The 24,755-nt window shown below is 38.3% G+C and overlaps 1 protein-coding gene across 1 annotated transcript in view; it reads right to left on the bottom strand.

Moving 5' to 3' along the window:
• The window catches only part of PPP3CA (protein phosphatase 3 catalytic subunit alpha), a 167,354-nt gene that overhangs the window by 31,116 nt on the left and 111,483 nt on the right, over positions 1-24,755 (bottom strand). The window contains exons 3-6 of the mRNA XM_084204490.1: positions 17,119-17,243; positions 9,125-9,236; positions 7,819-7,964; positions 5,744-5,883 (exon numbers count right to left, since the gene is read on the bottom strand). Coding sequence (XP_084060616.1) covers positions 5,744-5,883; positions 7,819-7,964; positions 9,125-9,236; positions 17,119-17,243 — 523 coding nt within the window. The remainder of the gene's footprint in view (positions 1-5,743; positions 5,884-7,818; positions 7,965-9,124; positions 9,237-17,118; positions 17,244-24,755) is intronic.

Genomic DNA, 24,755 nt, shown 5'->3' with positions numbered 1-24,755 from the left:
CCTAAGAGCCCACTTGCAATCAGTTAACAAAGCCTCATCAGTTTCTAATTTCATGCATGAAAAAGATGAAAACTTACATACCCCCCTCCCCCAATCTAATACATCATCTTTAGATTATCCAAGAGAAATGATACTACTTGCTTCCAAACCATCCTGAGTATTTTGAAGCTGAAATATCATTTGCAGCCAGAAGCTACAAACCCAGTGGAATGCTGCATTGCTGTTCCTGGACTTGAGCCACCAAGCATGTATTTTCAGATGCAGGTCTGGTATTTGGAATTGTCTAAAAAGATTGCCATTATAAAACAATTTCAATTCCCAAATTACGTGGGGTAACGTTTTGGCAACTGCAATGATCTCAAATGCTGACAGGCTGCCATTCAAACCACTGGCAAATGAGAACTGATTTGCATACATTTCTTTTCATAATTAATTGTGACTAAATGCAGACTTATGGTACATTTTGTTTAGAAATTTTTACATTAACTTCTGAAAACTGGGGTCTATCATGAAAATCTGATAGACAGTTGATTATGTTCATTATCAGTGCAGCTGCTCAAAATGGCTAGGCTATTACATTTTTTTCCTCCATACTATTATTTTCATCCAGTGTTAAGTGCTGCTTTTAAAGAAGACATAATGAAGTGGTAAAAAATGCTCCTGAATAGATATGATCGGTTCTTCTTTCCATTTCAAGTACAAAAGTGGTGGGTTTTTTTTATTGCTTAATTATCTTGTTCTTCATAAATTTGTGGAAAATAAGAGTTCTGCTAGCAGAATTTGGCTGATTCTACAGGGCACACACCTACAAAGGCAGAGGTGTCACACGGTGCTCCATGCAAATTTACAAAAAAAGAATCTGCCTGCCTTCTTTTCTTACAAGTGAATAGCACGGGACCTTCAATGTGCCAGCTGCCCTATTACCCAGACCATCACAACCCATGAGCAGTCTATCAGGATATTTTATTTTGAAAAAGGCAAAGCAACTTGCAGGCATTTTTCTTGAGCTTCTTGCTGAAGCAGGGGCTGGGGAGTAGCAAACTTTGCATCATGTGCAGCTATTACATATGCTATCCAGCATTTCCTTAGGATGTTCGCTTCACATTAAACAGTATTCCTTAACACAAAAATACATGTCCTAAAAAGCAGGTAAAAATAAGAAGCCCCACAAAGAGCCAATAAAAGGGACATTATGGCAGAAATAATCAGAAACAAAATTTTACAGAAATGACTTCTGCTTGAAAATCTTTTTTCAAATATTTTGTATTAAAATGACTGACTTGCAATCAAATTCCCTACTAGTTTTTCAGAGCGCTACCCTTCCAGAAACACTCTCCTCCTTGCCCTGCTTTGCAGAGCCCAGACTGTAACTCAGATGAGCCAGAAATAAAGCAGTTGGCCAAGAGGGAAAACAAACAAACAGAAATCCCCCACGCAACAGGCTTTTCCAGAGCGACCCAGCCTCCTGCCTTCATGTGTCATGCTGAATCACAGAGGAGCGGTGACTCACAGAGAAAACAAAACACCCCTCTGCTAAGCTAGAGAGATGCTATTCCCCATGGAGTATGTGACTGTGATATTCCCTACTTGGGCATCTTCTTTCATTAACATGCCTCATGCATCGTTTACTAGCTCTGAGGTCTCTTTTGCATGATATCTGATTACTTCTGGCAGTTTTAAAAGAGAAACAATACTTTGCTAACATGAACCCAAATGGCAAATGTTTTCAAATTGTTTTTCCACCAATAACTGGAAAAAATACATGGAATCAACAGTTTTTTTCATGTCCCTCATCATGCCATTAAAAGAGAGGCACAAGCACTTCTTTCAAAAGAGAACATTCACTTTTAGTCCAAAAAGCTTCTGTAACATTACATGCACATATAAAATAGGTTTCCTGAAAAATCCATTGGCCTTGCACTTGAGTCTCCAAAGGCAAATGCTTTGTTGCTGTGCTGTCCTAAGCAACTCTCAGAACATCCCTTTCCACCAGCTTTTCCTTGCCCTTAGCTGTGCTGTCTGCAGGGCTGCACTGGGAAGTGGAACAGGGAACTGCATTAGAACAAATAAACACATCTTTTTTTTGCAGAGTCGTTCTTCCAAAACTGGATGTTTTCCCAGGCCTGATGGAGCACACAAGCAATTCTACCAGTACATCTGGGCAGACAACGTGAGGGCAGCAAAAAGCTTCTGGTCTGGGAGAAAGAAGAGTAGAACAGTGGGCAAAAGAATCTGTTTAAAATGCTATGTCCAAAAAATAAAAAAATAAAAATTTGTACAACTGTGCCTCCCACCCTGAGCTGAAACACACTACAGTCTTCAAAAGCTTTTAGCAGATATTTCTTTAATCTTTGCATTCTGACAAACTTAACTTGCATGTCAAATGCACCAATGAAATCATGTGCTTGTAGGGCCAAAATTATAACTCTACCCCAGAGTATCTGCAAGGTTGAACCATTTCACTGCTATCCAAGGCTGGAAAGTGTTTCTTGGACACCTCCAGGGAAAGTGACTCCAGCACTTCCCTGGGCAGTCATTCCAATGCCCGACCACCCCTTCAGTGAAGGAGTTCTTCCTGGTGTCCAACCTGTTTCTTACAAAGTTGCCTGAGAGTTACTATACCACTAGCTTATGAAAGAAGTGCAAAGGGTCATTGGCAAGATCAGTACAAATTGCAAAGTGGAAATAAATATTTGTTAGAAAAATTCAAGGCAAGAACTAGATAATCTGGTAAACAGGAAAACATTTTTACTGGCTGCATCAGCTGAAAAACTGTGTGCCTGCGGATCTAATATCACTCTGGGACAAATTAATTCCCTCTTTTTTATAATATACTCTGAGCACAAAATTATTTTGGGTATGGATGAAAGAAAAGCTTAACTCATAATAAAAGAACAATTTAAACAACCAGCATTCTATTAATGATTTCTACTTTTTCACACAATTGCATCAAATGTGACCATGACTACAAAGGACATACAATTTTAAACTTCAGATAGGGAAAATGAATTCCCATCCCTATCACTTTTTGTTCTCTTTAAGGTACAGAAACTTTAATAGATTTTCATTAATTCCTTATATTCCAGAGTTAACATTTCACTCTGGCATTGTGCTATTTTGACACTCCACAGTACAAAATGCTGCTAGATGCTAAAGGTGTGCACTTTAAGTGTTGACAGTGAACACTTCTGAAAAATCAGACTATTCTTTACATCTCTAAATGACAGGTTATGCCTATGGTTTCAAGATCTGACATTTGCACCTAACCAAAGCAGTTTCAAGAACTCTTACATAAAGGGACATTTCTTGAAGAAACACTGGATCTGTTTGAAATTTAATAGGCTGTATGAGAGTGATCATGTAAGAAATGCAGTGAGAAGCTTGTCAGACTGCTGTAAGCTACAGTCTTTACACTTTCTCATAGAAATGGCCCAACATTTCACAAATGGGTTTTGGCTGAATGCAGAGGATTTTGTGCACTTCTGAGATGGAAGGTCCAGTTAACATGGTGCATTCACAGTTAGAAATCCACATTACTGTTATTTTCCTCACAGCATCTTTGTATTAGGAAATAACTTTAAGTCAGAGCAAAGTAACTTGCAAGTTGTCATTATGAAGAACATCTCTGAAAAATAAAAATTATTTATTACAGATATTTCCTGCAATTTATTAGGAGACCTTAATCAGCTAGAAATTCTTCCACTGCTTCACAGGCATGACTGAAATCTTCCTGACCTTCATTCAAAATTCTCATTGCTATCTTTTAACTTCCCATTCTGGAAATGACTGAAGAAACTTAAGAAATTTTATTCAGTGAAGAATAAACACAGTCATTCTATTAACAGGCATTCTTGAAGGAGGACTGAGTAATTTAGTCCTTCCTTTACAAGCCAAGCTGCCTGTTCAGGGAAATTTGCTCCTTTACTCAGGAAGTAACTAGAAAAGGCAAGGAAAACTAGACATTCCACACTGATGGACACCTTTTATACCAGGTATTATCATTAGGCAAGCAATTAGTCATCTTCCAGGCAACTAGGTACTTCTTTGAAAAGGAATGCTTGCCTTCATATAAACTCAGATAATATGATTCCAAGCTAGCCTTCTGATTGAATCATCAAGCAGTTATTTGTCCCTCACATGACCTGATAATTAGCTGTCTTCTGGATAGTTTCTGTCTCCTGAAAACACACTTTTCTGAATACACGTCAGGACACAGACTAGGTCTGATACATTTTCTGGAGGAAACTGATATATGTATTAAGGAAATTTTATGGCAACTGAATGGAGCAGACCTCTGAAAAACACCTCAACCTAAAATCTAGAACTTTCCCCAGTATATAAACAGCTCTGTATTTAAGCACAAGCCATGTCTGCCAGGCTATTCATGAGTGGAAGTCCCCATCACTCCCTGTGTGTGCAGTACCTGGGAGTCACAGGTACACTCCAGCATCTGCTGCTGAGAGGATGAGCAATGATTTTACTCCTCAGCCATAGCCCATTTCTGCACTGATCAATTGTTTGCAGCAGTGTGCCATCCCTTTCAGGATGAGCCCAAACACATCCATGGAGCATCTCCCAGATGTCACGGACCCGAGCGCGGCTGCCGGAGTTGCCCACCAGAGGCGGGACAGGCTGCAGAGCCAGCTGTTCTGCTCTGGCCCCACGCTGCAGCAACAGGGCTCTGAGAAGGGAGCCAGAAACCTCATTTCTGAACATCAAACCATCTGCCACCTTCCTGATAATGTCACCATCAAGGAGGTTTATTCCAGCGGCTCTGTCACCTGGTTGTTGGTGGAAGCCATTGAATTACTTTCAACATGTTCCTAAACAGCTACAGTCAGTGTTCAAGGTCAGATTTTCTAAGGGAAGTGAAAGAGCTGAATTCCTCCCTTCCTCTAAGTTCCTTAGATTTGTGTGTAACTAGCATGGGCCGAAGCAGAACTGCTTCACTTCAAAAAGTTCAACAACCTCTTAACATTTCAATAACATCTTCACATTTCTTCTGAACAAAAATGGATTTTAAATTAATATTTCTCTGAATACATTGCTCATTTTGCCATTTAACCTCCTCCCCTGCTAGTTTTGCTACTCTGGTGTCCTTGTATGTTGTTCTTAACTACCACAATAAAAAAAGAAAGCATCCAAATTCCTTAAAATTCCCAGACTGCCAGGGAACAGTACATGCATGTTTCTGCAGGAATGTTACAGGTGCTTTTCTGCATTTCAGGTATTACTAAGTCCCATTTAACAAATGGTCTTCAAATACTGAATTTCTTAAGAAGAATTGCTTCCAAACAAACAAACAAAAAAAGTTTGATCAAACTGAGAAAAAAAAAAAGCACCTCTGTGGGGGAAATCACAATTTTTCTTTACCCTGCAGAACAATAGGTAATCAATTTTTCAGTGCTGGAATCTTTCATTAGAAATTAAGTTTCAATTTTCAAACTAGAAAGGCAGTTACATACGCCTTTTAAAAAGTGATTAATTCATTCTCTAACTTACAACAACAGAGGCAAAATACACAAGCTTTGCTGAATAAAATTAAGTGATTTAGAGTTTTCCCAGTGTGGCATAACAGAAGAGATTCAACTAAAGCAAGCAAGAATTTTTCTGAAAACAAGGCTAGCCTGCAGATAAAAAGGTCTAATTACCTAAGTAGTGCCACAAAGTTCAAGCAAACATTTATACTGCAAAACCAGAAGCAGTTCACCAACAGAAATCTATTCAAAGTAGCAATAATCACCTGTAGAAGTACGAGCACCCCCTGACTGTGTTGTGAGTGAAGTGTTCCTGAGTCTTCTCATTTCCAAAGTCCTCCAATGGGTCTGACCACAGGATGTCACACATAGGTCCATATGCAGGTGGTTCCTTGAATCGATCTAACTAAGAAAAATAGGAGACAAAGAAATACTAACTTCTTTCAACTATGTATCACAGAAACAATGAAGTAAAATTACTATTTTTTATTCCATGAGCAGGCAAACAAGAGACTCGTAGCAATCTGTTCTTCAGCTTTAAAGCAATGGAGTTTGAGTAACAGCAAAACACTCCTTGCAAACACTGACAGGGATAAAAGGAACAGATCTTAGTGAAAATTAAGAGATACAGTGGATTCCCATTCTACATGAATTTTTGCTTGGTTTTTTTGTTGCCTTTGTACTGGTTTTTGCAAGCATTCCAGTGGACAAGGGAGAATATAATATTTCTGTATTTCATGATTTTCCAAACCTTAAAACATTACATTTATGTTAGTGGGGCACCTCAAGAAAATATAGTAGTTATTTCAAAGCAAGTTCCCATTTAGATTTATGTACATTTTCACAAAAAAATGTATCTAAATATCAAGACAATATCTCTGCATTACAGCATGTTGGTGTGACATTCCTGTTGCTCTCGTAACCTCAACCCTAATTAAGAGGTTAAAAACTTTTCTTTTTGGTCTTCCTATGGGTATTTAAAACTTCAAATTACATAGAATCATACCACAAATAAGATGAAGTATAGCAAAAAAAATAAAATAAAAAAACCCAGTATTCTCCTGCAAGAACTCTAACATAATAACATCATGTGTTATCTCAAGAATTCTTTCATATAAGAACAGCGCTGTTAAGATGGTGTATGAATAAGGATTGCAGTCTGAAATATTTTCTATTTTGACCAGAAAGATCAAGGAAAAGATTCAGTAGCTAGTAGATACCTTCTCCCCTCAAAAAAAAAAAAATCAAAGATAACAAATTGGTGTTGTAAATTTTCAACACAAAGTTGTAGTAAGAGACTTCTACAATTTTACCTTTGTGTTCTCATCTTGACATATTCACAGCATATCTACACTTCGTATTTCAGCTCTCTCCGATTAATGCTTATGTAATTACAATTCATTTAAACAAAAATTCATAAATATGCAAACCCTATTTCTGCTGATTGCCAAAGATAAATAAACCTGCTGGGTTGGGCAGGGGGAAGGGAAGGTGTTAATGAACCTAATCCAGAATCTGAGAGCTAAACAACTTTACTCTGCCATTATACATTTGCAGAGCCAGCTTATTTTTACGCAGACTATTTTTGTTTACTGAGATAGTGAACCTTTACCTCAGAAACAAAACTTTGCATTCAGTAATTTTTTAAAGTGCAGTTAATATCTTAAGCTAATTGCTTTTAAACCAAAACATGTAATTACTGGCTCAATTGTTTGGTTTTTTTTTTAACTATATTTGTTTCTTAGTAGACTACAAATTAACCTCAGAATATAAATTACCTTTCACTAACCTGAAAGCTCAGAAACACACATCCATGTTTGCAAGTCTCAAACAGCAAACAAGAAGGATTTTTTTTCTGGGAACACTAAGAATGGATGGTTTAAATAGCTCTTCCTAGAAATATTGACTGAGATATCTTCTACAAAACATGTGAATAAAAAATTAGTCCTTGATAACATGCAATAATACTGGATTATGTGAAGAAGCTGTTTGACATTGTTCTCTGAACTTCCATGAGATTTCCGAGAAACTTTTCAGAACGTAAGAGTACAACAAGCATGAACTTATTAAGCCTCAATTAGACCATCTGCTGGGCACTCAAATGCAGAACTATTAAAAATATGGTGGGACCTATTGAGAATTAAGCTCTTGACTATTTTAAAAAATATCAACGATATTCATTGCAATCATATGAGCCTTTTTAGTTACATCTTTGTATATTGTGAGGTTCTTCTAGAGCTCTTTTGCATCTTCTCCAGGAAAGCACAGAACACTTAAAAGGCACAAGGAGTTGTCAGAAGGGGCTTACATTGTGCTAACAGGTAATACCTCCAAGACTTACTTTTCTGATGTCATCTAAGGTGTTGATCTCGGGAGACAAGCCACCATGTACGCACAGGAATTGTTGGTTCATCAGAGCAGCCAAGGGAAGGCAGTCGAAGGCATCCATGCAGGCATCATATACACGTTCTGAATATTTGATTTTACCTTTTAAAAATTGAGATGGTAACAGAAAGTGCCATCAGTATTTAAGAGGAAAAAGGATTATGCTTACTATCTCAAACTTTTTCTCTCTGATATTGAGGAATGTACCCAAACTTTTGCTTAATACAAAAATATCTTCAGGAATCCACTGCTGGAAAAATTATTCCTGTTCTGATGTGAAATTAATAAAATGTTTTCATATTTCTTCTAAAAAATGTAAATAAATGACTGAATATACCATTACAGTCTACCATTTCTACTCGGCATGAAATCTGTAGAGCAAGCCTTAAAATATCTGCTGAATGGTTCTCATCATTATCACTCAATATACTCTCTGTGAAATAGTCAGAACTTTAGCCCAGTCCCTTATAATTAATTATCTACAGAAATGCCATTATGAAATGAACGAGGTGGAATAATGAAGCTGAAATGTTAATTTACCAATATGCATATGAAACTCAGTAAACCATGAAGCCTTCGAGCCAATTAACATTTCCTTTATCCCCAGTGTAAAAAGAAAACACAGACTTATGGCAATAGTTTCATCTCACAGTGTCACAGGGGAAAAAAAACCTTCATTGTGCAGGTAAAGGTCTACATCTAATAAGCTTTTATGTGTCACTGCATCATTCCTTGCAACACAGAAAGGAATTCATATCAAAAGAGCATATTGAAAAGTTTAAGCCTCCACATAGGACAAATGTGAAAATGCTATACCTAAAGGAAAAAGAAAATAAAAATTCCTTGCATTTTTCTCCTCCTCCATGAGATGAGACCCAGTGAGAAGAGGTTCTCCTTAACTAGCAGACAGGAACCTGTCACAGGTGCCAGGGCTGGTGTGCCAGCAGGTTTTGCCTGCCAGGCTGCTGCCAGGAGCATCAGCAGCAGTACGTGCTGACCAAGAGCATCCCGGCCCAGATGGACCCACAGCAGCCCCAGGATCCTCCCACGCTCACATCTGGGGGGATCTAAGCCCTTCCATTCCACAGCACTGAGAGGTGACTGGCCCCTCAAGGAACAGGGACTACCATCTAAAATTAATGGCATTTAACACGAAAAGTACATGAACATTTACTAATAGTGAACCAGTATCAAATATTTGCAAAAAACCAAATTAAGTTGCTGAAAAAGGAGTTAAAAGTAGAAAGGTAAGACAGACTTACATTCTTGCTTAAATGTGAAATACTCTGTTAAATGTCTACATTCATGGTTCCCACGAAGTAAAAACAGTGTTTTGGGGTAAAGGATTTTCAAGGCCCACAAGTACAGCACACACTGTGGATCAGAAGAAAAAAGAAAATTAGAATTCATAATTAGTGACAGAACAATTTACACTCCCCTCCATCACAAAAAAAAACTAGCAGAAAAAAGTAAAAGTAATCTGTGAAAAGCATTTATTTTCAACTGATTAACTTCATTCTTCACATGCTACACTCAAACACTTCTCTGCACTTCAGCCTGCACTGGCTGAAACTCGTGTGGGTATATTCTGGCAGAGTTTTACACTTCTTGCTGAGTGGCACCTCCCTGGTCAGCCGTGCCAGGCTGCCCCCAGCAGCCCCAGCTCTCACCCAGCATTTGCTGTGCATCCCTAGAAGGAAGTGCACACTCTCCACCTGCAAGGCTAGGCAGAAACCTCCCGTGGAAACAATTCCACCGGAACACCTGCATTTCCTGGCTTAAGGAAAATTTGCCTCAGAACAATTTAACTCACACTTCAGGAAATACCTCAGCTTCCAGAATTACACAATTTTTACATGAGAGCTTGTTCATTTTTCACTTAGCATTGTTCCCTATATAAAACTGGGGTAAAAAGATCCACAAAGATCTTGCATTAAATGAAGTTACTACAAAGCTTTTACAATGCTTTTTCTCTTTCCTAAAGATTTCTATTTGAGATGACATTTCTTCTAGACGTGTTTTATTAAAAAAAAAAGACTTGGAGAGGCTAAACTCTGCTCAGACCTCTCTAAACCACCCAATTAAAAATATTTGTTTTGAAAATGAACTCACAGCTCCAAGAAAGTTGATGGAAATAAGATGCACTCATCCCATGAGATGAGCCCACTGCCTGCAGGGACACTGTACAGACCACAGTACCCTCCCAAAAACTAGAAAGCTAGAAAAATTGTCTGAATGATTCTTCCTCCAGCCTTTCCTTTCTTATACAACAATGAACTGCTGAAATGCTGCACAATAAACAAAAGGTGTCAAAAACCCCCACTTTCATTTACAACTACTTCCTAACACTCCTCTTTGTTCCATTGGGGGGAAAAAATCCATTCATTTAGCTTAATAATCAATAGAGTGGAAATTCAGAATGTACTCTGGTTTCAGATTAGAACAACAGCAGCATTGCTGTCAATGCAATGCCTCTATGTTATAGTGTGAACTCCCTTCTACAATTCAGTGTCCTGAAAAACAGCTGAACAGTAAATTTAATCATCTCAACGTGTAGATTTCCAATCTCTTGTTTGCTACTCAGCCAACTTAGAAGGAAAATGGGAAAAGATGAAGGGATTCAATATTTTAATGTTTGTACTCACACTATCCATAGATAATCACACAGCAGCAGGACTTTTATGCTACTACTTGTTGCCTTGAATTTATTACATGTAAACATCTGAATGCTCTGCCTGTCCTTTCTCTGTAATTTCAGTTCTTCTACTCAGAGGGTGTACAGACAGAGAAAACCAGCAAAAATACAGGCAGTATACTCGAGGAACTGTAAAACTAATTCTCCCTCTTGGAAACACATGGGAGGCCTCGCAGCTCATGCCAATTCTTCCACCTCCCTGGCGCTATTGCCACTGCAGGAAGTGAGAAGAGATGCCAGAATGCCAGGGGAATCATACTAATGTAATCCAGCATGGAATTATGGTGTCAGGTCACAGGAATCAGCTGTTGTGGCCCAAAACAACCAAAGGGTGTGGGTGGAGAAAGTCTTCTGTCTCTGTGTAAACTCCAGCAGACTTGGGTTGGAGGGTTTCACTCCAATGGCCAAGAAACCTGAACTTGTCCACACCACCAGAGCAATTCTCTCTCTCTCTCTTTGATGATGACTCCTTCATTGCTCCAAGAATTTCCAGAACATTCCACTTCAAACTTACTGACACATGCAAAAATTTGATGCAAATTTTGGGAGACAAGAAGTCTAAAGTGACACCCCCATTTCCTTCCACGCAAGGAAAGCTCCAGATTTTAAAGTCCTAGCCAAGTTACCTTAGAGCTTCTAATCCTGCCAAAACATTGTTAGAAAAGCATGATTCGTGATTAGATAAAACAGCTACTTTATTAAGTGGTTTACATTGCCCCCATAACTTATAAGTTTTTAATTTTCTGAAAGCTCTGGCAAGATTAAAGCAAGCACTCCATATTTAAAATATTGTCCAGATCTGGAAAGCAGGGAAAAGAAGGAGAGATGGAATTTTTGACTTTTTGGCAGTAGGTACTTCTTTACAGGTTGATTGTTCTATATTTGCTTATCATAGATTTTTTTTTTCCTATGCTTCCTTTGAAGTACTTACGAGAACCAGACAGAAGATAACAGAGAATCAATACAGTCTAAAAAGTTCTATTTCTCTGCCACTATTCAAGCAACATAAGCCCACTATTCACATTTTGTGTTGTTTCCAGCAGTACTATATCAAAGGTTTATTTTGTTTAGATGATTCCTTTAATTTTCTCCCTTTTCTTTTCAGTAGTTCAATGAAGGAATGTTGTAATAGTAAATAAGAACTAATTAGAAGATTTTTTTTTTCCATGCAAACTAAAGAGCAAATATGAGGGCAATGATTTTCATGGCTTTTCAACTTACATACAAAAAACATTATGTCCAAACATCAAATCATGAGCAAACATTCTGGTTTTGATTTTTTTCCTACCTGTGCTTTGTATATCATAATTCTTATTGAAAATAAAATATTTATGATAAATTGCCCTTGTTGAAAATCTGAGCTTAAAATCTTTAAGTATTTCATAATACTGCTTCCCTGTTGTAAAATTTTAAAATACTTTTCTTCCTACGACATTTTCATTAAGAACATACGAAACATCAGCTCTGCTGTAACTCTAAGCAAAATGTACAGTGGGGACCTTGCAATCTAGACATCTGTAAGGTATTTTTATCTATTTCATTTCAAACTATCAAAAGACCCATATAATTTTTTTATATATATATGTATCTAAGACAGGACCCTCAAATCCCTCTTACTTGTTTAGCAAGGCGTGGCTCAAATTATGCTTTCAAGTATGAATTATCTCACACTTCCTCACACTTTATTTCATCTGCTGAGCCACGCCTTGCTAAGATCTCTGCTGATGCTCTGTGACCTGTGGAACTGGCATAGCTCCCACATCTCTAACACACACCTCACTGAAATACAAAAATTGCATTACTGTAGGTGCAGTGAAATAATGATACCATCACAACATCTAGTACAGATACAGCTTCCTAAAACAGAGTAACCATCCCAATGGAAACCATGTACCATTTACACACATAGCTGCATTCACACTACTGGGATGAGTATTTACTACAGCATGATTTCAGAGACAAATAAAGATACATTGTGGCTGTAACCAGGATACTCACATGAGATGCAACTTACTGCCATTTCTGAACTACTATCCCTTGAGCACAAAGAAGATTATGAACACTACTGCAAATAAAGAATAAGCCATATTGCCTTCACTACAAGTAAGATTTCAGCGCAATTGCAATATACTGTTTGCTAATGTTTAGACCACATTACTCCCATTTCAGCCTTTAAAAAGAGTATCTGAAAAGTTAAAAAATATCCAAAAAGTACCTTCTTTTAAACCAAAAAGTGACTAGGAAATTCTTGTTTGTAAATGTTCCTATAATTCTTATAGCTAGTACTTTCTAGACAGGGATGGCTCCTAACTCTCCTTTTTGGGATCCTGTGACTAGGCCTCAGCTGTTCTCTGAGAAGATGGGTCCCACAGAGAGATGGCATCAGTGCAGGGGAAATAGTGCCATCACATGTTCTCCCCCTGCAGCCAAAAGGGCTTCTTGGCATGCTGGGGACTCACACTGGGAACAGCTGGCACAGAACCAGTCAAGCTGCAAGGACAGCCCTGACACAAACAGATGTTCCAGTCTGGGAATCTAATACGTATAAAAATAATCTGAATTTGCTGAGTTTTCACAGCTCTGAGGAGCAATGCCATACAAAAATGAGATCTCACAAGATGCAAATTGTTGCTATGAAGAAAGGTATTTGCTACTGGTCTACAGAAGAAAAGGGCAAGGAAAGTCAGGATAACTAAAGTCCTAGGATTTTCCTTGCTTTAAGAGAACTGAAAAAAACTGTTGACTTCGCCGGTGAAGTATTCCTGATCAGCCCAAATTATTTTAAATCAAGCTCTTTACTGGAAAACATTAATACATTACAGTAACAGACAACGTTGAAAGGTGTTTATTCTTCCAATGAAGTCCTCAAAAGTTCACAGAGACTTGAGAGATAATAAACTCACAATGTCACCAGCATTAACTTCACCCACTGTTTGCTAACATAAATTTATTCATGTGTAATTCTTTTCTTGGGAGACAACATTTAATTTCCAACAGTTCACAAGCATCTCAAGTGCCAGATGCTTTTTTTAAATTGGCGTAAAGTCCAGCAGTCAAATTCCAGACTCACACCAAACACCTCACTTTGTTCTTGCTGGAAATACCACAACACCAGTATCACCTTCTGCAATGTCAGTCTGTGCATTCAGGAAGCAAAATGTATGCATGTTCTGAACCTTAAAACAACTCCACTTTTGTTAGTTTTGAACACTGGTTCAATTCTCCATCTTTTAACTATTTCCTCTGCCAAAAATGACCACTACATACCTTATGATGGTCAAGTGACATCTAAGACTGTATGCTGTTATATGGAATTGAGCAAGAAAATAATTCCAACAGTTGGTTTACATATTGTTGCTATTAATGCGCAGTAGTTGGTTTTTACTCTGTAATTTTCCTAAGACTGTGATGAAAAATAGTCTATATGTACACTCCTCCCTACACTGCACAGCACTTGTCTGCTTTTCAAAAAAGAGTTTTTAGACTTGGGTAGAAAGATTAGTCATTCTCCCTTACAACCTATTCCTGCAGAACCACTTAGGCTCTAACTATTCTTTGCATTTAAAAATAGCCCTCTGTTTTGATCATTTGGGTTTCGACTCTCCATGACCATAAAACTTATTTGAAAGTGAAGACTAAGGGGTTTCTTCTACTCTGGAGTCAAACCCCTGGAACAGTGCACAAGCACAAGAGGGAAATGTTATTTATACAGCCAAGGAAACAAATGCAGTGTATTAAATTGCAGAAATTTGTTATTTAAGTGAAGAAATGCCCAGGTTCGAACAAAAGGTTAAATGGAAAAGAGAACGCAGATATGGAATAAAGATTCCAAGAAACCTTGTCTCATTCTACTTACAACTTGACATTTTTTAACTTTACCTGTTGGAACTTCTTTATCAGTCTCTCATCCTTTGACTCATTGCTTAGAGCTAAAATAAAAACCACAAAACACACACCCCCTTCAAGCAGTGAAGCTATCACCAGTAAAAATGGAGCAAGCACATGAAGAACTGAGCCCTTGGATCAAAAGCTCTATAGAGCAAGGACCGACATTTCTGCTGAGTGCCTTATACAAATACTTTTCTCTTTTTCCCTCTGAATTATCAAATGCCTTCCACCTACCTTATGCAATTTCTTTCTCTGTTCTTAATGATAATAGCTTGCATTATGTAGTACCTTTCATCCAGAAGAATTCCAAATGCTTTGCAGCCCACAGAGAAGGATTATCTCGCCCACTATCAAACTCAGCTCGGTCTAAGCTCAATGGTGTCACTTTTACACTAGAGATCACACAGCAATCAAGGGGAATGTTTTTAAAGCTTGTGTTACTCATGATTAGTACCTTGGACCAGCCACTTAATTCTTTTGCAAAGACCCCAGAGCTGCAATACTCTCCTGTCTCCATAGCAGAAAGGGAAGCCAGCAGATGGATGGAAGAAAGATCACTATGTGATTGGCATGGTAGCTGAGGCCAAACTGAGGCTAGGGCTGTTTACCAGCATGACGTCCCCAGCACAAACTACTGACAAGAGTTGATGCCTGATCCATGTACTTAGGTCCCCTTCTACACCAAAATATCTTCCCGCTCTAAATGCCAAGTTGCATTCTTCACAATTTTCTTTTCCTTGTCACTCCTTATTGTGCTGAGTTCATGCCTGAATGCACAGCTCTACATCTAAATACACTTATGAAACAGAAACTTGCCTTTCCTTTCAAAGATAATCTTTAATCAAGGTGACAGGTGGGGAAAATCAGTTATGTGACCAAAAAAAAAAAAAAAAAGTAGCGATTTGAGAACCTACCATACAAAAGAAATAATAGAAGTGACAGCTGAGATATTTCCTTGGTGCTGGCGGAAGCTAATACTGCTTCCAGTGAAAAAGCAATGTTCCTGAATGGAAAAACTGCATTCAGAATACAATTTGCTAAGTATGTATGCACAGGTTGCTAAATGAGAGATTTTAAGGGAATTATTTCCTATACATAGGCTGTTTTCTTTGTTTCATATGGCTTGCTATTTCTTTAATTGGTAATAGCCCTGGAACAGATTTTGGTAAACTGTCAGAGAAGCACTTGAAAGCTGTTCTATTTCTTTTATTAAAAGCCTACGTACATAGAAGTGAAGACAAAACTTTCCTCTTCCAGACACATCTTGTCTCAATCAAAGACTGCAGTAAATATGAATGAGGTTATCACAACTCAAAAATGGTAGTTCAAGACAGAGCTGCACAATGGTTTAAGTCTGTGAAGCTCTTCCTGCTCCTCCTTCCCAACCCTTCCCAAGCAATCCAGCATGGCAATCCACAACAGTGATTACCAGCTCACTTGAAATGAAGTTTTAAAATGAAATAAAAAAGCAAAACTAGTTTTATTGAATCTAATTTTTCAGAAACTTCTTACTTTAAACATAACACTGGCAAAATAATACACTGATCTGTCTTCCAAACACATAACTCAGCTGCTTGGCCTTATATACTTGTATACCAATATGGCAACAGTGTACTTCCATGTGGGATGTAGAATGAAACAGCAGTGGATGTGCTCTCACATGATGCCATCTAATCTAGTCACAGACACACAGACATGTATCATAAGATCTACATGCTTCCAACAGGTAATGGGCATTCTGCCCTGACTCAGAGGGAATTCAAGTCTGAACTTTTCACAGAAAAGATCAAGAGTTCAGCAAGAATTTCTGACTGACTATTCAATGACTAGATCAGCTAATAATCTAGACAAAAAAATCCACATCAGGTTTTATTCAGTGGTTGTGCACTTCATGTTGTCAGTTTGTAAAATCAAGCAACAACACAGGATAGAAGAAAACATCTAGTTTGCTATACAAGCATTGGAACAGAGAATTTGGGCTTGGTATTTGACTCATTTCTAGTCAAAGCCAGCAGGTTGGATAGGACACTGTTTCTTTCACAAGCCAGTTAAAGAGGCCATTTGACCTCCACATTCTATGGCCTCATCTGGAGACTACACCAGGTCTCAGCACCACCAACAGGGCACTTGTGCATCACTTCTCTGTGGATTCAAGTGCTGCATAAAAGCCAGAGATCATGCACCCCTGCATGCCATATCTAAACAGAACTTACTCATTCTCTCCAGCACAGCATGCTGCGCGCTGGCTTTTTGTCCCATTTACCTCTCATCTAGTCCTTCCATTCTCCCAAAATTTCACATCCAGGAAACTCAGATCAAATAAGCCTAAAAGTCAAACTACACCATGGGTTGCAGGTTAAGTTTTTTCTATTATGTCTCTTTTCTAATAGCTTACATCTACTCAGGGCTATTTAGCTTTTGTAAGCTGCAGAGCACGCTGCCTTCTGTGCAATATTTAGATGGCCACTAGTTTGCACCATTCTGTGCCAGCTTTCCACCACAGATATAGTGGGATTTGGCTGGATTCCAAACAACCTTTATAAAAACACCACCAGCAACATTAACATGGTATTTGTGAAGAGCCTCAGTATTCCTGAGCTAGTTATATGATGGTAAATATACAAATTGTGCTGCAAGCAATTTTGCACCCAAACCCAGAAATTAGAAACTTACTTCAATGCTGAAGTACCCTCTGTCCACGTAGTCCCCCAGGAAGAGGTACCGCGTGTTGGCAGGAGAGCCTCCCACTTCAAACAGTTTCATCAAGTCAAAGAACTGACCATGGATGTCTCCACAAACTGGAACAGAAGAGGAGCAATATTTAGATTCACCGTGCAAAAAATCATCTTAGCTACACACAATCCAAAGACACATTATGACAATTTTGTGCATCATTCACTAGTTAAACAGTTTAACAGTCTGTGCCTTCAGGGGAAGAGTTTGGCTCTGCTCTCTTGCGAAACTTGAAACTCCCTGGTGGGCAATTTCAAGCATCTGCAGGAAGGCAGGCAATGCTTTTGGAGAACCCCATGGATGCCTATGAGTGCAGTGTCAAAACCTGCTTTGTTTCTTCTACTCAAAAGATAACTTCCCCCACACACATCCCATTTAGGGTCAAGCCTGGAGGTTTTACGGCTATGACCCTTAACCAAGGTGGTGCTAATAGCCCTGACTGGTACTGAACTAACCCCACCCCCAAAAAATCTGATTTTCACACTCTAAGGGTGATTTTGAAATAACTGAAGAAAACCAAGGGTCCAAGATAGGCCTTATCATGCAGTAGCAGCCCACCTTAAGTAAAATTTAGATGCTCTCTTTCAGGTAATGCCCTTGTTCCACTGCAGACAGCAAACCTCACATTTGTCAACATGCCTTGGAAAAGCTGAAGTCACAACTCCATATAGATACAAAAGGACTGTATACAACAGCTGCAACACCAAATCCAACAAACTCCCAGTGCAAAGTGTTCATATGCCACTGTCTTTCCTCTCGGTCAAGTTCACATTATAGTTTTATACTTGTATCACTTTTCCCTGAATGTACACACTAAGATCCGTATAGTGTCATTCCATCAAGAAAAACTAAATACAAAAGCCAGAAAGAGCCCCCATCCAAACCAAACCAACCACCTACCCCTCTGGGTACAGAAAAAACCCACTGATAACTCAGTCACTGCTTTCATGAATATTTATGTGAAATTGGTGACAATTCATGATTCCTGGCTAGCTGACCATTCTTCCATGATAGTAAGATGATATTTTTCCCTATAAAATAGCATATTTTATCTTATCACCACTGTGATATACTGTATCTTTTTTCCAGTTGATTCCCCACTGTGAGTTTTAGATGACAACTTTCATGCTAAAAGCCATCAACAATTACAATTTCAACCTAAGAATAATATCTGTCATTAATTATGCCAAATAAATACGATTTAAATCCCCAAGTGGTAGGACGCCACCACTGTTTCTCTAAAAAAATGTTTGTACCCCAAAGGAAATTTTTTGGTAACATCTTTATTTGAACACATTAATCTACCAAACCAATACACATTTCTTGACTGTACTCCTCTGCATGGACACTGTGGGAAGATTAAAAACACGTGTCACAATTTGATGGCCAGGCAATCTGCTCTCCTAACTTGCAGCAGAAAAGCTTTTAGTTACATAACTGTACAGCTCTACCAATTATCGCCCGCCCCCATTTGCTCCAACTGCAAAAACCTGAAGTTGAACAAGACTTACAGATTTTTAAATGGATTTAACTTTTTTAGTTTCACTTAAAGCACAAAGAAACTAGACTTTTTTTTTTCTTTTCATATGCAGACATGTGAACAGGTAAATACACAGGGCCCATTACAGAGAAACCAGAAAGGTTAGAAAGCTTTCTGCAAGGACCTGCATGTCCCTGAATTTGTCACGAGTCAGAAAAGCAGTGTGAAAATCAGTGAACAGGACAGAAATAAAAAGTGCAAAGCTCTGCCATCCCACAAGTTGCAAAAGTCTGAATTGTTCTTGAAAATGGGTACTTGATAGATATTCTAGGCACTTTGCACAGAGCAGCCTACTTCTTTTATACTTAGCAATAGATGCTGAAATGTATCCAGGAAAAAACAAAACAAAACCCCCCCCAAGATGGAAAGTTGAAAATCCCAGCACTCAAAACTAACCTTGTCAATTAAAGTAGTTCCAAAAGAGAAGCTTAAAATCAGCAGGTAAAAGCAGAGATAGGAAGATGCTCAAAGTAAGAGTTAGCATTGAGGTTTAATTTATTATGGCCAAATCCCAGAGTTCTTACTGGGAAACAACAATGTTACATACAGTTAATCCAATTAGTATTTTGCCTGGAATAGGATGGAATAGCTTACAGACTTTACACTTTCCAGGTTTGCATGTATAGGCTTGAAGTGTCCTTGTAATGTAAAACCCATATACTCATATTCTGATGAATAGCCTGATTTACAAATGAATTAAAGGGGCAATTTTGCATGCATACACTATTATGCTCAATTTATCATTTGAAAAGAACTGCAACTGCTTCCAAAGCTATAGTTCTGTCACCTTCCTTTTCCAACTCTAAATTCCTATGAAGTTCAGATCTGGAAGATTTCCCAGGCAGCCGAATCAATGCTTTATCTTTCATTAGGTGGGGGCAAAAGAGATCCAAGCATTATATTTCCATTCAAAAAGGCAGAAACATTCGCCAGCCAATAACTCTAGCATAGTCTCCATGTCATGTTGTAGCTTCATATCACTAAGAAAGAACTTGCAGCACTGTCCCACCAAGAGCCCACAGGAGAGGTTCCATATCCATGTCACACTGCTGAGTCCACTACCCTCGTCCTTCTTGTTACAAGAAAAAAATTAATTGAAAGCACACTCATTATATATTCAGGTTTACTCTCTCACAAATACTAGCACTCAATCTGTCGTTCTTGGTAATTTTGCCTGTTTTGTTACACCTGCGCACTGGAGCTCTGACTATTAAACAACACATGTAAAGAGGTATCAACATTCTTTCATCACTAATAACCAAAAAATCCCCAGCTCAGCAAAGCAGGAAATTCAATTTTTAATGAAGATCTCCGGGATCAATGTACTTATGGATTTCAACTATGAACACAGGGAATGTAAAGCATGGTTTCTGTGTGTGCAGGATTAACACTAAAAGCAGCTGTGTTCATATAAAAAAGAAAAATCCAGAGAAGGAATTCACATACTATCCCCATATCAATGATTTCACAGAGTGCCGTCAAGTCACGGCCTTTATACACTCACTAATTTAAAATAAACTAATCTAACTGCAAATTCTTCTCCCTGAAGAAGACAGCACTACTTAATTTACTCAGAGCTCTTCAACTTCCTTTGTATCCTGAAACTGCCAGCTGGAGAACCACAAAACTTTTTCTACTCACTATTTCCAGGGTCAGTTCAGGCATCAAATTTGTTGCTTAAGAATTTGTCTATTTGAGCCCGTCAACATACTACCTAAACTCTCAGGGCAGCAAGCTCCAGAACTGCACAACACACTAGAAATGTTTGAAATGTAAAGAAATTTTAAGTTTTTCAAAACTACTGTCCTAATCTCCAAAAAAGGAATTGCTGGTACAATCAGAAAATTTGACAAACACGAGTTGTTTGTGGACTCCTTAGAAATGTATCTCTGCTGGGGAAGTTTTCAAGGAAGACATGGGCCCCTTCAGAAGATTCAAGTTCACAGGATTGACCTTGCAATTCCTGAGAAATCATGTTTCTTTTTCTACTTGTTATGATGGGTATTTTGATCCACTACACAACCTTTACCTACAGCAACAGATTTTTTCCAATTTAACTGTCTATAAAATACCATTCTATTATAAAAATAGAAATTGGACGTGGCGAGACACAGGAGAAATGTTTTTGTCATCCTAATACAAATTAAATTATGTTTCTGATGGCTTCACTGTGAGGATTTTTCTTTGATTTACGTCAAAGAACAAGCAATATTGAAACAGGAACCACTGATTTCAAGTGGTACTAGCAGTGAAGGAAATTTGAAGCTGAGCAGTGCATTTGCCAGTTTATTTATAGATGACAAAGTGGTATAACAGTGATTTAGAGTGCAATGTCTATTGGCACAAATAAAAAGTCTGTGAATGCTCTTCACATACCTTCCTTCAGATAATTTAAGGCTCTTCACTATCTACAAACTCAGTCCAAAGATTATTCTATATGGTTTCCCACTCCATATGGACATGAAGAACAAAATTTAAATTTCACACTACATTAAACACTGTCATTTAAAAAATTTTCTATCTGCAACAGTTTGGATATACCACACTTATTTTCTCATTTATCAGCTGCATACTTAATTGGTGTAACATAATAGGCTGATAGTAAAATATAGTTACTGCTTCAAGTCAATTTTCATTCCATGTGTCACAAGATTATATTCTCATCTTCAAATGCCATCAGGTATTAGGAGCAGGTAACACTATCACCAGCTCCACAAGCAAAATTTGCCAACTCATACATATATGACAATTAACAACAACCTAGCAAAGATATCTTTTAAACCACTGTGTAGGGAATAATATCCACCACTTGATCCCTTGCTCTTTACATTCACTGAGCTGGAGATGTTTTTGCACTGAGTTCCAAGAGACTGTGCTTGAGCAAAGCAGCACACAATACTAAAATACCTAAGGGAGGAAAACACCCTATTGAGTTACATTGTAGAATGCAGACAGTGAATCCCAAAGGAGGTTGCTTTGTACAATGTTTTGGAAGCATTTAGCTGCTTACCATTCCATTAGTGAGCACGTGCTTCCAAGAGCTTACTGCTTTGCAAAGACACCTGGTACTTACAAAGCCTTACTGACAAAGAAACCATTGCATCATGTAAACCTGCACGTGTCTGAGCAGAATTGTGGCTGGTCACTTGTACAGATCTACAATAAGATGGTAAAGAGGCTGCATGTCCAATGAGAAGTATGCCCTAAACACTTCTCCAGGCAAAGAGTTTGAAGGAATGAAAAGTTACAAAAGGCTAAGTGAAGAAGCCAAGTGGGAAGGAGTACTTAGAACGGGCAAAGGCAAAGCAGAATCAACTAAACCAGCTTCTGTAGCTCAGCTATCAAAGACTGGGCTTCCTCAAAAAACTCACACAACGTGAGGGAAAAGAACTGCAAGAGCTATATGCATGAAATTCTCATGTGCTTCAAGAACAACCACTGCATTGTTTTTGTAGGGTTCAACTATTAACCAGAAGGCTCTGATTTTCCTCAAAATTTAATAACAAAGTTACATATAAGGGTCACATCTTCGATTACAACCTTACAGCTTCAATGAGGTTTGTCAGCAAATGTGTATCTGAGGAATATTATATATTGCCATAGCAATATGAAATGTTCAGAACGCCACAGTTTCATTCCTTTTTTTTTTCCTAATCACTAAAGAAAGAGCAATTCTTTTCCTTATTTTCTGGAGAACAACAAGGAAGAAGTACAAAATAAAAGAAGTAACTCCAGAAATTTTTATTTGCATCTGCTCACTAAAGGGCAACTCAAGACACAAAGTTTGTGGTTAAGTTACATGCATTGTTTCATTGCCATGCAATTCTGTTCCTGTTTGTGAGCTATTTAAAGAACTTGCAGATTTCATTACTTACTGAAATTAAGGTCAGAATCATGTAGACAGCTCACTAAGTAACTCTTCCAAAGAAAACAAGTACAAGACTCAACATAATGGGCTTTAATATAAATGTTTGTTATACTAAGTCTATTGAACAACACAGCTCTATTTCCAAAAGAAGCATGATCTCATTCATATTCATATCTGGTTATCTAATGTGATTATAATAGGCTTTCATCTATCTTTTCCCTTCAATCACTGCATGCAAATTGATGAGTTTATACTACCAGAGTGAAGTGGCATTAACAAAAAACTTCAATTACGTCTTTTCATAAAGAGGTCTGGTTAACCAGAGATAAATCCAGAAACCATTGACCATACAGGTACAGCAAAGGAAACCACAAAGGAAGCATCAAGGCCATATTTGCCAGTGTTATTTGACTGATAACATTCCTTTCTTGCATAAAGGAAAAAAAAAGGCAAGGAGCATCTTGGGAAAATCTGTTTTCTGCGCAACACACGAGGACACTACACTGTGTTCTGCACTGCCAACACTTGCAACTCCAGTGTCTGTAAAGATCACCCACGCTCACTCCTTCTAATAGGAATTAGTTTTCTCCCACCATCCCCTGAAGGCTAGAACAAATTAATGACACTTGATTTGAAGAGGCAGAGTGAAAAAGAGTAGAGAAGGGAAAACATCACATCAGGAAAGACCTTCAGGACAACAGTCATTAATATTCTCTGAAGGAGGAAGCAAAAAAACCCCCAATCCCTAACCCATGCAGCAGAAGCCCTTCACAATGTTAAGCATAGAAAAATGTCTTCAGCACAAAGATTTTAACAGTAGCTCTACATATTAATTTTCATGTCACAATATTATTTGCAGCGTCTCAAAACAAAATAAAAACCAGGGACATAAGCTTAGTAGGCAGAGGAGTGCCTTTGTGTATACAGGAAATACCAGAAACAAGTCTCAGGAAACAGGCTCTATGAAGTGCTGTGAAAACTACACTGGCAGAGAAAAAGACCTTCTCTCCATTCCCCTACCCCAGCTGAATTTTTCAGAAGAGTAAGTTGGTATCACTTGTTGGCAATGAGGTACCAAATTAAAATTTTAAATTCCAGATCAAAGCCACTTAACAGAGCGGTAGTAAAAAGGGGATGGTGATCTAGTGCCTATTTTACAGATCTTTTTTCCCGAGATCAACATAGGTAGGTGTTTTCATCACATATACAAGATGCTGAATGAGGTCACAGAGGGAGAAACAAAACGTGACAGGACTAAATCAGCATTCATTCCCATATCCACCAAAGAAACAACAAGGTCTTCCCCTGTCATCCTCCCAAGGTCAGCACTGCCCCTGAGGATCCTCCTTAGCAAATATAAAAGCAAGTATACTGCCATTATATCCTGTTAATGCACCCTTAAAATCAGGGACCAATGCATATTCCACAAATAATCCCATCAGAAGGATTACTTGTGAGGAAAGTGTTTCATTGGTGTTTGGGTCAGGATTTCCAGCTCATATCCTGAAATCAAGGTTATTTTTAGCAATAGGAAAATTCTCCTATCCTCAGTTTTACAGATGTGAAAAACAAAGGCCCAAGGAATTTTAACGGTTTATAAGGTCACAGGTTCAGTCAGCAGTGATAGCCTGAGAGGGAGCAATGCACACTCATATTGCTGCATCCAATTCCATGCACCAGGAGCAGACAGCCCTTTCAAGGAGGAAGGAAGTGCAGAAGAAGCAGGCACAGCCTGGCTTTAAACCCAATGTTCCAAATGAAATTTAGGGAAGGTGAAACAAGGCAAAATGAGAAAAGGACTTTTGAAGAGGAGAATCTTAAATAATAGGATCATTTCTTTTGCTGATGATTTAATACAACTCTTAGGAACAGGTTTCTTTACAATCAGTATTTCTCTCAGCAGCACTAATCCCAACCCCAGTAAAGCTAAAACACAGGCACTAGTATTACATGGATCCAGTGAGAGTTACATAAAGCCCAAAGAAAGCCTCAGTTATTTACAGGGCCACGATGAATAGCATAGTTTGCTCTTCTACCTACAAAATATTAGAGCAGTTTTACCATCACAAACTGCAATCCAATCACCTTCCAAGCATCCAACAATGTACAAGATTTTACAGGTAGCAGTATTAGCATGCCAAGCTACAGTATATGAATGCCTACTATCCA

Source organism: Fringilla coelebs (assembly GCF_963513975.1).
Source record: "Fringilla coelebs genome assembly, chromosome: 4".
Classification (NCBI taxonomy): domain Eukaryota; kingdom Metazoa; phylum Chordata; class Aves; order Passeriformes; family Fringillidae; genus Fringilla; species Fringilla coelebs.
Note: the sequence above shows the minus strand (reverse complement) of the source record. Positions and strands in the feature narration are given on the sequence as shown.